The sequence below is a fragment of the Fundulus heteroclitus genome, chromosome 14, assembly GCF_011125445.2.
Source record: "Fundulus heteroclitus isolate FHET01 chromosome 14, MU-UCD_Fhet_4.1, whole genome shotgun sequence".
NCBI lineage: Eukaryota > Metazoa > Chordata > Actinopteri > Cyprinodontiformes > Fundulidae > Fundulus > Fundulus heteroclitus.
The window spans coordinates 4,958,652-4,973,307 of record NC_046374.1 but is presented as its reverse complement, the minus strand read 5'-3'; the positions used below and the strand labels follow the sequence as shown (position 1 = coordinate 4,973,307).

Sequence of the window (14,656 nt, the reverse complement as noted above, 5' to 3'; positions counted from 1 at the left end):
GTGAATGCTGTTTGTCAAGACTTGATGCAATCTGCTGGGTTTCCTTAGAGAGGAAGCTTTTTGACCAATCTGTATGATTTGATTGAATTTGACTTTGCAAAGTGGCTTTAGATGATATGTTGTGAATTAGCGCTATATAAATAAAAAACAGAATAGATAGTGGATATATTATATTAGGACATGGAGCTGCCAGGGACAAGGCAGACTACAGTGATGTTTCATGGATGTAGTGAAGGAGAAAATATGGAGGCATGAGATTGTTAGAAACAGGGGGACATGGAGGAAGATCATATGCTATATTGATTCATTTAGGGAGTTACCTTAAAGAAGAAGAGATAAATAAAAAAACACAAAACTTGATGTTTTTGTAAAAATATTTATGTTCACCAGCTGAAATGAAAAACACAGAGCAAAGAAGATAAAAAAACTAAACTAAACAAAGACCTGGATGTGTCCTGCCAGCTCTCCATCAAGCCCTCCGCCATGTAAACAGTGTGGATATGAGGCTACTGTGTGAATGGCTGTCCTTCCCCTGATAGACGGCTGTACCTACACATCTAACTTTAAACATTCTTCATACAGTCAAACACAAACAATGTTGAAAACCAAAATAATATGGGGGGGGGCGGACTTGTGGGGAACCTAACGCAACAAGATTTTACAGCAATTCAGACACACCGCAGGTACATAAAAAGTTCTTTGGCACGAAACACAAATCATTCAACATGACATAAAACAAACTGTAAACAAAGCGACACTCATTACAAAATGCAGTTTTTCATTGGACAGCATTAAGAGATAAAAAAAAACAGAATACTAAAAACTGATTTGGTAAATAATCGTCAACATGTTTCAGTCTGCAAGGCCTCCACACAATGCAGCGTCGTCATGGTAATGTTAGCACTCCAGGAATGGAGGAGAGGATAAAAAATAAAGTAAGAGGAGCGGGGTCAAGGTTTCATTAGAAGTCTGAAGTGGTGCGAGTCCTGTTTGTTCCTTCGGGCCTCTGGTACCAGCTCTGTTTGTCCTCCTCTGCGGCGTACGACAGCTCTGGGTTCACCAGCTAAAGTCTCTTTAGTGCAAATAGGCTGTCAGCTGCTGCCTCCTCACAGGGGGAGGGACAAGGAGAAGGTCATTTTCGTGGTGGAGGATGCGAGGCTGTCTTCGGTCTGGCACCTGGGATTGGTCTAGAAGCAGGTGGGAAAACAAGAGATTTCAAGATTTCAGCATAAGGCCTCCTGAATAATTGTAACTCTGGAAATATTTTCCAGAGTTATAATCTTGTTTTATCTTAACAAGCGAACACACTGAATCCAAACCCAATTTTTTTCTAGGCTCTGTCTTATGAAGCACTAAATCATCATTACTCAGTGTGAGCCACAGTGATGCTAATTTACACACACACACACACACACACACACACACACACACACACACACACACACTCTCTCTCTCTCTCTAATTGACAAAAGGCTCTTTAAAAACAGGACTGAATAACAAAATGGCCACTGCATTGTTTGTATCACAATCCTTTTAGAGAGTTGTGAAGTTAAGTCGAAAAATTATTGATACCCTGCCGATTAAATTATATCACATTGTTGGGTATACTTATCAGGCTTGGAGTGAAGACTGTCGTTTACATGTAAAAGAAGCAGAATTTTAGACAAAGAACTGAGTCAGTGCCCTCATGTCTAGAACAGAAACAGCTCAGGATGAGAAGACAGGAAAATACTTCTCACAGATACAGCTGCTTCCTTCTTACAGTTATAGGCCGTGGGCCAGAATCTGTAGGGTGACTTTTTGTATGAACTGTCAGGGGGAAACTTTCTTCCACCGGGATAAGTTGCTACACATAGCAGTGATCTCAAAACACCAATGTTCCCACGTTTTCACTTGCACATTAAGAAGTTAAAGCTGATAAAAAATATAAACTGTAGCGCTCCGGTCCAAGAGGTCACGTGATTCGATTTTTGCTGCTCAGCCAATCAGATCGCTGTATTGTCAGCTGAGCGAGTTCAACCGCTCATCATGGCTGCGCCCGTAAAGGGTTGTAAACATCTGTTTCCAGACGAAGAAAGCCCAATAATAGCATTTTCTGGTGCCAGTTGAGAGAGATCTTGATGGCGAGGAAAAATAAATAGCCCAGACCATCCATCATTCATTTTCTAACACGCTTATCCCTGCTGGGTTTGTGAGGGGTGCCGGTGTCTATCTCCAGTTGTCAATGGGCGAGAGGCGGGTATAACCTGGACAGGTCACCAGTCCATCGCAGGGCAGAAATAGCCCAGACTTTTGCCCAATTTACTGTGATATCACCAAGACCTGCTGCGCTAGGATAGCACAGCCAAACGACTTATCCCCACCAGAATTTGTATCGCCTGCGTCGGGAGTGTGCTTGAAATCAATAAAACTTTTAACCTCCAGCTTTGTGAAGTCTAAATATTTTTAAACATCACATTCTAATAAAATGAAATTGATCTTTTAAACTCCTAATACATTGTTAGGAGCGACATATCTCGTTTTCTTAATATGGTTAATATCTCTATATGGTTCTTTGTTGAATTAAAATCCTATTAAATCTGATCATTTTGGCTGTACCTTTATTCAGTGTTAATTTTATCACACGCGAAATCCGCTTTATATGATCTATTCATGCGGGTCAAAAAGAAAAGAAAAAGAAAAAAGATGAACCAGTAGACAGCTGTGATGGACTCAGGAAGGTGGATTTTTGGTTTCAGCAGACAGACAATGCGACAATCTAAAAACATAAAGCTAATATTTTCGTGACACATGTGGAAATGACCACAGAGCTGTTTACTTTCTCATAACATGTTATATAGAGCGATCAATCGAGTTTTCACCGACATAGCAATCCCTGACGATAGCACTAACAAGTGTTACATTTTCAGTTTTTCACACTAACTGAACGATAATGTAACGACACCATTGTTATATTTCGTTAAGAAAAGTAAAACATCTTCATTTCCACGCCTAATAGGTTGGAGATGAGGCGGAGTTGACTGGATTTATTCTTCCAGCTGAATACGCTCCCGACGCAAGGGATACAGATTCTGCCGTGGATAAGTCGTTTGGCACAACGACACCTGTCGCCTGTGCTATCCTAGCGCAGCAGGTCTTGGTGATATCACAGTAAATTGAGCAAAAGTCTGGGCTATTTCTGCCCTGCGATGGACTGGTGACCTGTCCAGGTTATACCCCGCCTCTCGCCCATTGACAGCTGAGATAGACACCGGCACCCCTCACAAACCCAGCAGGGACAATCGTGTTAGAAAATGAATGATGGATGGTCTGGGGTATTTATTTTTCCTCGCCATCAAGATCTCTCTCAACTGGCACCAGAAAATGCTATTATTGGGCTTTCTTCATCTGGAAACAAATGTTTACAACCCTTTACAGGCGCAGCCATGATGACGTGGTTGAACGCGCTCAGCTGACAATACAGCGATCTGATTGGCTGAGCAGCAAAAATTTTATCATATGACCTCTTGGACCGGAGCGCTACAGTTTAGATTTTTTTTAGCGGCTTTAACTTCTTAATGTGCAAGTGAAAACGTGGGAACATTGGTGTTTTGAGATCACTGCTATGTGTAGCAACTTATCCCGGTGGAAGAAAGTTGCCCCCTGACAGTTCATACGAAACTTCTTAAGGAGACGTCCTACAGATTCTGGCCCACGGACTATAATGCTACACACAACCTGAATGCTCTGTCACTTCTAAGGCTCCGGGAAATAACAACATAACCTCTCCTCTTTATAGAGTTGGAACATGTAGCTAGATTGAATGTCAGATGCAGGACCCAAAATACATTGTTCCAGAAGTCTCGTGGTTGGTCGAGATGAAATTCTACCATATTTAAAGGAAACCTAAATAAACCCAGAGAACGCAGGTCACACTCTCACTCCAACATTAGTGTATTTTCCCTGTGGACCAGCTGCAGTTAAAAGCTTACAAACTCTGTACAAAACACCCTTTTCCCCACTGTCTGAATTTAAACTCACCTAAATGTCCACCATTTTCGGTCAGGTAAAATGATCAAAATGATATTTATTTGATAAGTACCCAAATGATGACAGACATTTTTTTGTTTTTGTATTTTAAGATTCAGAAGTTGAGTCTGTCAGCACTGCATATTTTTTAAAGTGTGTTATTTTGAAACCACTTAAACCACTGTTTCCTTAGGGGAACTTTCTTTCCTGCCAGTAGACCTTTAGATCCCACCTCTCCATCAAAGTGCCTGATGTGTTAAGCCCTGACACCTGAAACAGTCTTTTCTCTAATGAAAAAGCTGCTGGCACAAAGACTGCCGCTGGAGGACAAACGATTAAATAATCCGTGTCATGGGCAGGAAGTCATGTCAGACTGATGACTGAACTGTGCAGAACAGGTTTGTCTGATATCAGTCCAGGAAGCTTCTGGGCAGCTTCTGTTGATGGTTGTTTGATTTCCATTCTTGGTGCAGATCAGGCAAGTTTTTGGCAAGCAGCAATTTCAGCTTAAAGCATTTGGGGGAATCCTTGTTTACACATTTACACCTCTAACAGGTTTTCTTCCAGGATTGTCCTGGATTTAGCTCCATCCATCTTCCCATCAACTCTGATCTGTTTCTTTGTTCTCACTGAAGAAAAGCATCCCCTCAGCTTGATGTTACCACTAGTGTTGCGCCGATGCCATTTTTTGGCCCCGATACCTGGCTGTGCAGTATCGGCCGATACCATACCGATACCATTACTTTGAAAATTATGTGTGTGTGTATATATGAAGGACAGCATACTACTTGGATGTAAAATAATTGCTATCATGGCTTTGTCAAGCTGCTACCTTATTAAAGCAGGAAAAAGACTAATACAAAGTGAATCCAGGAGAACTAGTGAGTGTTGGGAGAGAGAAGGCTGCGTTCAAGTGACATAAAAACATCAATATGGTATCGGTGCCCTATTTGTTGGTACTCGCCGATACCGATACCACCATTTTAGTGTGGTATTGGCGCCCCAGCCAATACTGGTATCGGTATTGGTGCAACACTAGTTACCACCACTATGTTTCACAGTGAACGTTCCCTCAGGATGATGCATAATGTTTGTTTTTGGCCACGTAATGTTTTGCATGGAAATCAAAAGGTTACATTGTGGACTCATCTGAGCAGAACACCTTCTTTCACGTGTCTGCTGTTACCCTACATGGTTTCTGGTAAACAGCCAACAGAAATCCTTGTCACTTCCTTTCAGCAATGCCCATCTTCGTGCCACTCTTTCATGAAAACCAGATTTGTGAGGTGCACAACAAACAGCACTTGTCCTGTCAGTTCAGGTGGACGTCCATGTCCTGGTACGTCTGCAGGTTATCCATCCTTTCTCCATGTTCAGATGATGAATTAAACAGAGCTCTGGTAGATGTCCAAAGCTTGAGTGGTGGCTGTAGAACCTAACCCTGCTTTAAACTGAACTAGAACCTTCTCTGTGACCTGTCTGCTGGGTTCCTTGGTTTTGATGATGCTAGATGTTCTCTCATGTTCTCTAAGAAAGTTCCGAGGCCAGAAACAGAACAGCTGCAGTTATTCTCAGGAGGCCTATTAGCAGAGGCCACTTGTGTCTAATTTATTCTACCTAGATAAGTGGTTAAGCTGGTTTCTCTTCAGGAGAATCCATAGAAAATGGGGAAGAACACATAGGGCTCAGCACACTTGTACCGTTTGTCTTTCACTTCAGAATGAAACACTACTTTGAGTTGATCCATCGAATTCCTAAAGAACAAACTGAGGTTTTTGGCTGTAATGAAGACACAATGTGAAAAAGCTGAAGGGGTGGGAAGAGTTTTGCAAGACATGTTAGTTTAGGAGTACAGAATACAGGAGTAAAGTCTTTGTTTATGTTAAATCTGTACGTTCTCCTACCTGAGTACTCTGAGAGGGGGAATGGCTGACACTTTCCCCACAGGTTGCGGTCCAGGTGCTGGAGGCATCATGACAAGCAATCCTGTGGTTTTGGAGCCGGTGGAGTGGGTCGGACTCACCGAGGTGGAGGCTGCTCTGGCTGGACTGAGGGGCAGAGGCCTCTGTGGAGGGAAGGGGGATGTTCTGGACTGCCGGTCCGATACCAGCTACAGGACACAAACAGACAGGGTTGGATAACTGAAGATTCAGATGTGACCAGAGCAGCTTAAGCTGGTTTTTCAAGAACTAAAATAGTGATGCAGGGAACACATCATCTCTGTACTTCATCTGAAGGAGTGACCAGCATTCAAAGATGCCCACGTTTCCCTTGCTTAGACTATGTTTTATGAGCAAAGTGAGTGAGATGCTTCTCTTAATCACTGAAAACATCAGCCCCAGCTGAGGGTAAGCTATAACAGAAGAATGAAAGCTGTTATTTAAAGCTTCAGCCCTTATATATACAAAGTTTCAAAAGAAACCAAACAATTAAACATCTGGTTAGAGATAGAAAAACTCCTTATCCTTAATCCATGAATCAACTGTCTACACCAAATAAGCTCCTTTTTCTCATTACTAAAAATTGTGTGTCACTCTGTGTCTTTGCCAATGTCATCCCTGAATTTCCCCATTGTGTGACAATAAAGGTATTTTTTGTTTTTTTTATTTACTTGATTTTAAGTAGTATTTCAAATACTGCAGGGGCAGAGTCTGAAGACTTGGCGGGAGACGAGTCCATTACCAAATCAGACGTCACTGAGGTAGTATAAAACTCCCCAGTGGCCGGGCGCCAGGGGTGGATGAGATTCAGCCTGAGATGCTGAGGGCTCTGGATGCTGTCTGACTCTCATGGCCGATGTGCCTCATTAATGCTGCATGGAGAACTGAAACAACAAATGTGGAGTGGCACACCCTGGTGGAGGTCTAAAATATTTAAGAAAGGGGAGCAGAGAGGGCCTTCCAACTACCGAGGGATCAGCACTTTCCAGCCTCTCCGGCAAAGCTGCTCTAGGGGTGAAGTAAGCTCAGACTGATTGTTGCACCTCGGACCCAGAAGGAGCAGGGTGGCTTTGGTTCTTGCTGCTCACCACAGACACGATTCAATAACTCTTTCTTTATGACACAAAATTTTTCTTTTTAATTAGAATAGAACATTTCTAGTAGTAACATACATCAATTTTATTTAATTTGGTGTTCTTGATATGAGACAGTTGTTAATGGTAAGGCTTGCCTCCATATTCATTCTATCTCTAACTAGATATTGATCTATATTCTTGTGGTCCATTCTCCGGCTTCTCCACATTAATGCTGAGCAAAATTCTGCTAAAGATAAAAAAAATAATATATTTCCAGCTCAGTCAAGGGTAAAAACAATGGGTCTTACCAGTGGGGAACGTGTTGGGTTAAGGGGCAGTGGTTTCTTAGGAGGGCTGAGTCTCTGTGGAGTTGGGGGCGACTTGGGTGGGACTGTTGGAGGCTTGCCAGCTGGGAGCGGTGGCCTTACCACCTTGAGGTCCCGAGGACCACCCCGGGGAGACTGGGTAGGTCTCAGAGGTCGCACGATGTTGACTGGCTGGGTACCGTTTGGCACCAGTCCTGGTCTGAGTGGCAGAACCTCTTTGCTGGTGTGAGGAAGCTGGGATGAAATAAAAAAAACAAAAACAAAACTGGACTTCAACAAAACCAGCTTTAAAAACAGGCATGGTATTTAATAATCCCCATTTCACACATCTGCAGGAATCTATAATTGTAATCAGTCACAAAGTTCACATTTGAGAGGATACAGTACCGTATTTTTCGGACTACAAGGCACACACAAAGCCTTACATTTTCTCAAAAATAGATTTTGTACCTTATATCCCGGTGCTATTATATGATTAACGTTGTGCTTACTGACTGATTTTATGTGGTTCAAGTCGCTCAAAAATCAGTTAAAATGTGTAAGTATGACTTTGGTAAGCAACGAAGCTGCTCAGCACAATGGATATTCGGAGCATTATGGTACACTTTGTCATTACCTGATTGGACCCCTGAGCTGTCTACAAGACTGCCTGACTGTAATGTCGAAACTAGAAGTGCATTGATGTAAATGCCCCCACATACTTGGGCGTAGTTCAAGAATGTTCTTGACTAAAGCAAGAACACTCAGCCGTTTTCCTTTTCAGTGAGATGTTTAAAAGTAAAATCAAGAAGCACCAAAAGCATAAAAAGCTTAAAGGAAGGAAAGTGCATTTTTGCCTGTACCTTCAGGCTGCTACCTTGACCGGGTAGTGAGATTTAAACAGATAAAACTGAACACAAAACAGTAAAGATTTTGTTATATCCTTTTGAGGAGGCCATGCCATGAGATATGCCTGATTCGGAAACGTAGTCAATCTTTCATCAATCTTATGGTTAACATTAAGGTTTGTTTCCAGAAAACATAGAGACTGATGGTAGTATCACACTAAGCACTAATATAAGATGCTAAAAGAGTGAAAAATGTTAACTCCAACAGTCATGTTTTTGTAGTTGGTAAATCCAGTTTGACTGCGGAGCTGAGTAACACTAACTACTCTCTCTCACACACACAATGACTTCATCTCTGGTCCTAATATCAGTAATTAATGACTAATCGTGACACACAGGCCGCCTACAGCTGCAGTAGGGAGTTCAGAAAACTCTGTGGACTTAGCCTGAAAATGTGAACAAGTATGCCTTCCTGGTCCCTCCTCCTTACTATCAGTTGCGTTGCAGATTTTTTTTTTTCTAGTACGTAATGAGAATCTATTGTCTAATAGTTTGTTTCTTATTGTAATTATAATCTGTGAATTTATTATAGATATCTAATGCTTTGCGTTTTGCTACAAATTTACATTAAAAACATATTTCCTGTATAAAGTACATCTTTTTACATCCGCTTCAGGCTAATGTTGAACTAACTAAATAATGATGAAAGGAAACTAAAACATACACCAAAATAGTCAGCTTTCTATCATAAGGACATAGCAAAAAAAATAAATAAATAGTAACAATTTGCCACAAAGCCAAAGTCACCGTAGAGCTGGTCTAGAATCAGATGAATAAATATTGTTGATTATGGTTTACTTTGCAAGAAAATTCTTACTCTGAATCAGTTTGAATTGAACTGTGTTTTTCTTATAGATGTGAACATTTCTATAATACTCATCATTGGACACCTGTCAGGAGTTGCTTTCAATGGCTCTCTATCAAACTGTGTCACTTACTTCATTTGAAAATTTTGTTTCAATTCTTGATGATTCTTCTACACTTTGTACCCACTGCATCCTGGTACTGATCAACTACTTTAAAAGTAAGGATTTAAAAGGACTAAATGTCATAAAATAGGTGTGGTATTATATTGTTATTTAGTTCTTTTGTTCTGCTTTTTCTTGTCTTCGAGCTATAATTTTCCATCTTATTTTATATTTCATACCTCACTCCTTGCCAGTGACCCTTCCAATAAAATAATCAAGTAGACACAGGAATAAAGGCCTGATGAAATAATCAGTAGAAGTGTTGAGGGAGTGGGAGGAGGCATGCTCTAAGTGGTCAAATAATAAAACAAACTTCTGTATATCGAAGCTTCTTAATGTGAAGGTCAGCTTCATGGAGTTTATATTCATCAAGCCGCAGTAACCAGAACCCATCCCCTCCTTTCACTCCATTTTCTCCGTTTTTTGCCACAGAAACTCTACTCACCGCCTTGTGGCTGCCGGCTTTGTTGATTGGACCGACCACCTTGAGGTGAAAGGCATGATTCAGGTGACCATTTTTCTCTTTCTCCACTGAAGCCTCCTTCCTGAAACAAGGAAAGAAGGACAGACAAAAATAAGTCAATAAAATCTGTCCTTTCGCTCAGTTTGATATGTTGTTTTCTTTTAGGGACAAGATATAAAACAAGAGGGATCCCCACATGGTTTGTTATTGAGGATGAATCTAAAGTAAACGGGTGGGAAAAGAACAAACCGAATGTTTCAGCCCAGTGACAATTAGGCCAATATATGATCAGGGTGCTGTGATAAACTGGCAACCTGTCCAGTCCACCCAACCCACAAAGGAAAGACGTGTTAGAAAATGGATGGATGGATGGATGGATGGATGGATGAATGGATGGATGGATGGATGGATGAATGGATGGATGAATGGATGATCAGGGTGCTGAATTGACCTCTGTAAACTAGGACCATCAATCTTGTTTTGCCCAACTTATCAGAGAATGTTCTGTTCAAAGTAGTTAAATGTTTCAGAGCATCATACACATTTTAATATTAGAAAAAAAAACTCACCCGAGTAACAAAAGACTGGCTTTTTAAGATGTTGTCTGGATTTATTAAAGGAAAGAGGTATCCATCTGATCATTCTTTTAAATTAATCAATACCTGTTTAATAATCTTGGTTTGGTGAGTAATCACAAGCTCTTATTTCCACTTTTTTTATTTTCAGTCATCTCATCGCTGAAGGGATGATGAAAAGACTCAAGACATATTAGAAGTTTGTAATTCCCAGGGCTCTGCCCCCCCATCGTCTGACCAAGTACTTCTCTGCTTTCTCAGGGCTTGTTGAAGGGGCGGGGTTGCGTGCATTAAGAAAAACTGTCCACCTCAAGGGTGGAGTAAGGAGATGAGGAGTTTACAAACCTATCAGTTTTATAACCTTGATTTATCACAAAAAGTTGCTAGGTGAGAAAGTACACCTCCAAACTTCATCTGTGCAGTCAGTTCATCAGGATTATGAGCCGATTTTAATTCTGCTCTGACTTGTTGGGAGCTGCAGACACCGGCGGACAGGAACCTGGCCAGGAAGACTGCAGTGCTACGGCCGCTGCTGCTGCGTTGTTACTTGGCCACAGTCTGAGTTACAGCTGAAATGTCACCCTAAAGGGTTTACTAAGTTAGTGGGGGATATTTGCCCATAACAGATATCAAAAGTTAAAATCTTGGCTGGATGTTTTCAGCATTTTGAGTCACTCTCCGTCTTTCTGTGTGTGTGCGTGGAGCTGGCTCGCCTTTCATGGCAGAGAAAGAAGAGAACTGCTCAGCGCTAATAGGCCTGGCTTTAACCTACATAAAAATTATTTGCTGTGATCAAATGTCCCGCGATAATGGACTTAAAAAACTATCCACCATAAAGAAACGGAAAGCTCTCCCACTCAGGTAGTATGTGTGTCCGCGAAGGGGCGGAGTGATATGGGAAGAATATTTAATGCACATTATAATCCGGTCCAGCCAAAAATACGGTTAATTCTTTAAAAGAACACCAACATCGGTGATTTACCGATATCGCGCTATATCCAAGATGGCAGCTGTTTTGTTTTGGTTTTCCCTGGGTAGCTCTTGTCAGCGTCACAGGTTGGTTTCGATGTGAGTGGTGTAAGTAGCAAACAGTAAAGATTGACGGACAAGTGGTTTATCCAATCATACGCAAGGAGTTTTGATAAGGACCCTCCTTCTGAAATACATCTCCAGTGGAGCAATTCCAGATGGGTATGTGGAGCTCTGCGGATCAAAATCTGTCTGGCAAGATTCAGGTTACAGTGTCTGTAAGGTCTGATCCTCACTTGGGTGGGGTGGGGGGGGGGGGGGATTTTAACACTTGCATCAGCTGCAGTCTGGTTTGTTTTTGTGATCAAAATATGCATGCGTAGGATGGTGATACTCTTCAAATCTGCATAGATAATCCTACAAACCACAAGAGCCACTAGCTGACCTGCAAATGAACCCATAGAATATGTAACGGAGCAAAACTGTAACCTCTGAGGGGTTTTGTCACAGCTGCTGCTCTGAAAGATTTGTCAAACCAACACATAAACCCACCGGTGTAGCTCTCTCTCTTTCCCATGATCTGTTCCCCATTAGCAGCCGTTAGTGTAAAATGTCCGTGAGCTCCAACATCCTCAGCATCATGTGTTGCTTCTCGCTCTCTGTTTTTATTGGATTAGCAGCACCTTTACATTGCTGCTGCAGCATCTCCACTCAGATTCATGTTCCATAAATCACTGTCAAAGGCGGGAATATCCTTTGAGGCACATGTTCAACAACTGCTTTGACGACTCTGTGGGTGATGATAAATGTGGCAGGACTCATAAAAAGCTCGAGGCTTTATGAAGAAATGGATTTAGTTGTGTTCTGTGAGAGATGAGGCTGCAGTGCTGAATGCTGCCATTGATTCTGATATAACAAGTTCTGGTGCATGCATTGATCTGTTGCACACAGAACACACATAAAGATGTGCACCTAGGAGAACTTTCGTTCTTTTTCAAGCATTATATTTCTCATTTCTGTGTATGGTCCAAATGAGACAAACTAATAAGGCCTGGGAACAAGATTAGGCAAAAGCTAAACACAAAAAACTTAATTACAGGTTGCTGAAAAGCAATGATTGCAGGTAGACCACCCTAGGAGAGAGTATTGTCCCTTCTTTGGATGGTTCTCCTCACCCACCTTCAGTACTTCTACTCCATGCAGCTTCACTTTTCCACCTATGTCCCTCTCATTTACCCACATGGATTCTGTCTAACTTCTGCTGACTTTCAGTCCCCTGGTCCCCAAAGCATACCTCCTCCTCTCCAGTTTCTTTTTAACCTGCTCTTGACTCTCACTACAGATCACCACGTCCTGTGAGAACAGTGTGGTCCATGGTGAATCACCTGTCAACCACTGTGACAACCAGATATCAGTTACAATTTAACCCTTTGTTTTGCCTGGGAAGCCTAATATCCAAGGAAAGTGGGTTAAAATAAAAGCAAATACACAGAGAGTGACAGACAGACAGCTGAAATGTTAGGGGGACGGTACTTGTTGTTCTTGTTCTTGTCTCTCTGTGAAATCCACTTGTGGTAGTACGACGATTTTGACTCTGTAGCAGTAGAAAGAGCAGCAGCACTGCAGGAAGGACCACCAGGAAGGCAAACAGCAGACCCACTACCAAACCCACTTGACCTGTGGACACACACACACACACACACAACACCCTTCTATGACACAGATATGTCCCAGACTGTTGATTATTTATTTAGCATGTGCACTAAATGGAAACTAGTTTAATTTAGTTTCTTTTAGTGTTCTTTAAAGTTGGTTGGAAAATACATGAGCTACAGCCCTAGCTATGTCTTACTTACTTACTTGCTTCACTTGAGGATGCAGTTAATATACACAATGGTTCATTTATTAAAGGATTACAGTATGGAAAGGAAATACGACAGAGATATGTACATCGTTTTTTACAGATTCCTTCGGTATTTATTTACCCTTAAATATTTCAGATTATTTAATTTAATCTCACAGAGTGGAGGCTACTCACTTAAAAAGGTTTAAGAGGGACAAAGGCAACAACAGAAGAACTCTCTGTATACTCACTGTAATTCTGCACAGGTCACTGTCGACGCTGCCGCCCAGTCCCGGCTTCTCACAGAACGGAGGAGCCCAGCCTTTATTGCAGTGGCAGTCCCATTGCTGTTACACACCTGCAGAAGACAGCAGCATGTTGTGGGTTGATGTAAATGCTACTGTTCTGACTTTGTATAGTTATGAGTGGTGAACCAAATGCAGTCTAAACAAAGGAGATGGCTTTTGAATTGGTTTTGGGATTAGAGATGAATGAAACTGAATGTAGGTGGTGAGGTGCTAGGTATGCTGCTGTGGGACATCGCTCAGGTATACCATTCAGATTAAAGTAATGAAAGACTTGTTTGTGTTTTGATAATATGTCCCTGTCAAGGAGAATATTTGTCAGATTTGTCAACAGATAAACAAATCAACATAGCTCAGACTAGAGGTGAAAAAAGCCAGGTATCATTTGGAAATGTAGTTTTGGTGTAGTGTGCAGCAATAAGTGATGCTTTAAGTTTGTTTTTGTGAAACTGTAGCCAGAAACTGGACTCAAGGCTCATTGTGTGGCAACGTGTGTTCAGACATTTGAAGTATTTCAAACCTGGAGCTCAAGTGTTAAGAATATTAAATAACTGATTGGTTTGAGTGGCTAAAGGCAGTCTCTATGATGCCGCTGGGGTCGTTGTGGATGTTTATATTGTTACAGTAAAACAGAGTATGTCAATGGTGTCCAAACATTTGGCCATGTGGGCCTAAATCCCAAAGTTGAAAGTACTGATGGGCTGTATTATTTTTTTTTACATCTTAAAAACACAATAATATTTGTAGTTGTTTTTACCTGCTGGGTGATAAACTAACCAACCATGCAATATTGAATTAAACAAAGTAGCCCACTTTTTGTTTTACCAAAAAAATAAAATAAAGGTATATAATTTGTGTTATTGGGGTCCCCCCCCCTTTAGATTTAAAGTAATTTTCTCTTAGCTAAGAACTTTGTAAAGTACCTTTCATGAATTGGCGCTGTATAAATAAAATTGAATTGAAGGCATCCCTCCACACACACACACATACAGTATATCTATATCTATATCTATCCATCTATCTATTTGACCAAAAAGGCATGTCATTGGCATCAACTGAAAAATTGCTTTTAGAATTCCAGAAATCAAACCTTTCTTCTAATTTCTGAGCAGCTCTCTGCATGTTTCCACTGGTATTTCAATGATTTATTTTTAGTGATGAGCTCCATATCTATTCTGTCTATCAGATTCAAGTCAGGGCTCTGGTGGTGCCACTCAACCATTATTATTACTTCCAGTCAAAAGAAATGAAACATAAACCTAGAAAGCAACAACACACTGAGTTCTCTCCAAACAA

The 14,656-nt window shown here is 41.2% G+C and overlaps 1 protein-coding gene across 1 annotated transcript in view; it reads right to left on the bottom strand.

Annotated features, from left to right (window-relative positions):
- Positions 1–932: 932 nt before the first annotated feature.
- LOC118565910 (proline-rich receptor-like protein kinase PERK2) overlaps positions 933–14,656 on the bottom strand; it is a 79,127-nt gene continuing 65,403 nt past the window's right edge. The window contains exons 3-7 of the mRNA XM_036146988.1: positions 12,746–12,832; positions 9,651–9,750; positions 7,333–7,584; positions 5,913–6,118; positions 933–1,187 (exon numbers count right to left, since the gene is read on the bottom strand). Coding sequence (XP_036002881.1) covers positions 1,133–1,187; positions 5,913–6,118; positions 7,333–7,584; positions 9,651–9,750; positions 12,746–12,832 — 700 coding nt within the window. The 3' untranslated portion in view covers positions 933–1,132. The remainder of the gene's footprint in view (positions 1,188–5,912; positions 6,119–7,332; positions 7,585–9,650; positions 9,751–12,745; positions 12,833–14,656) is intronic.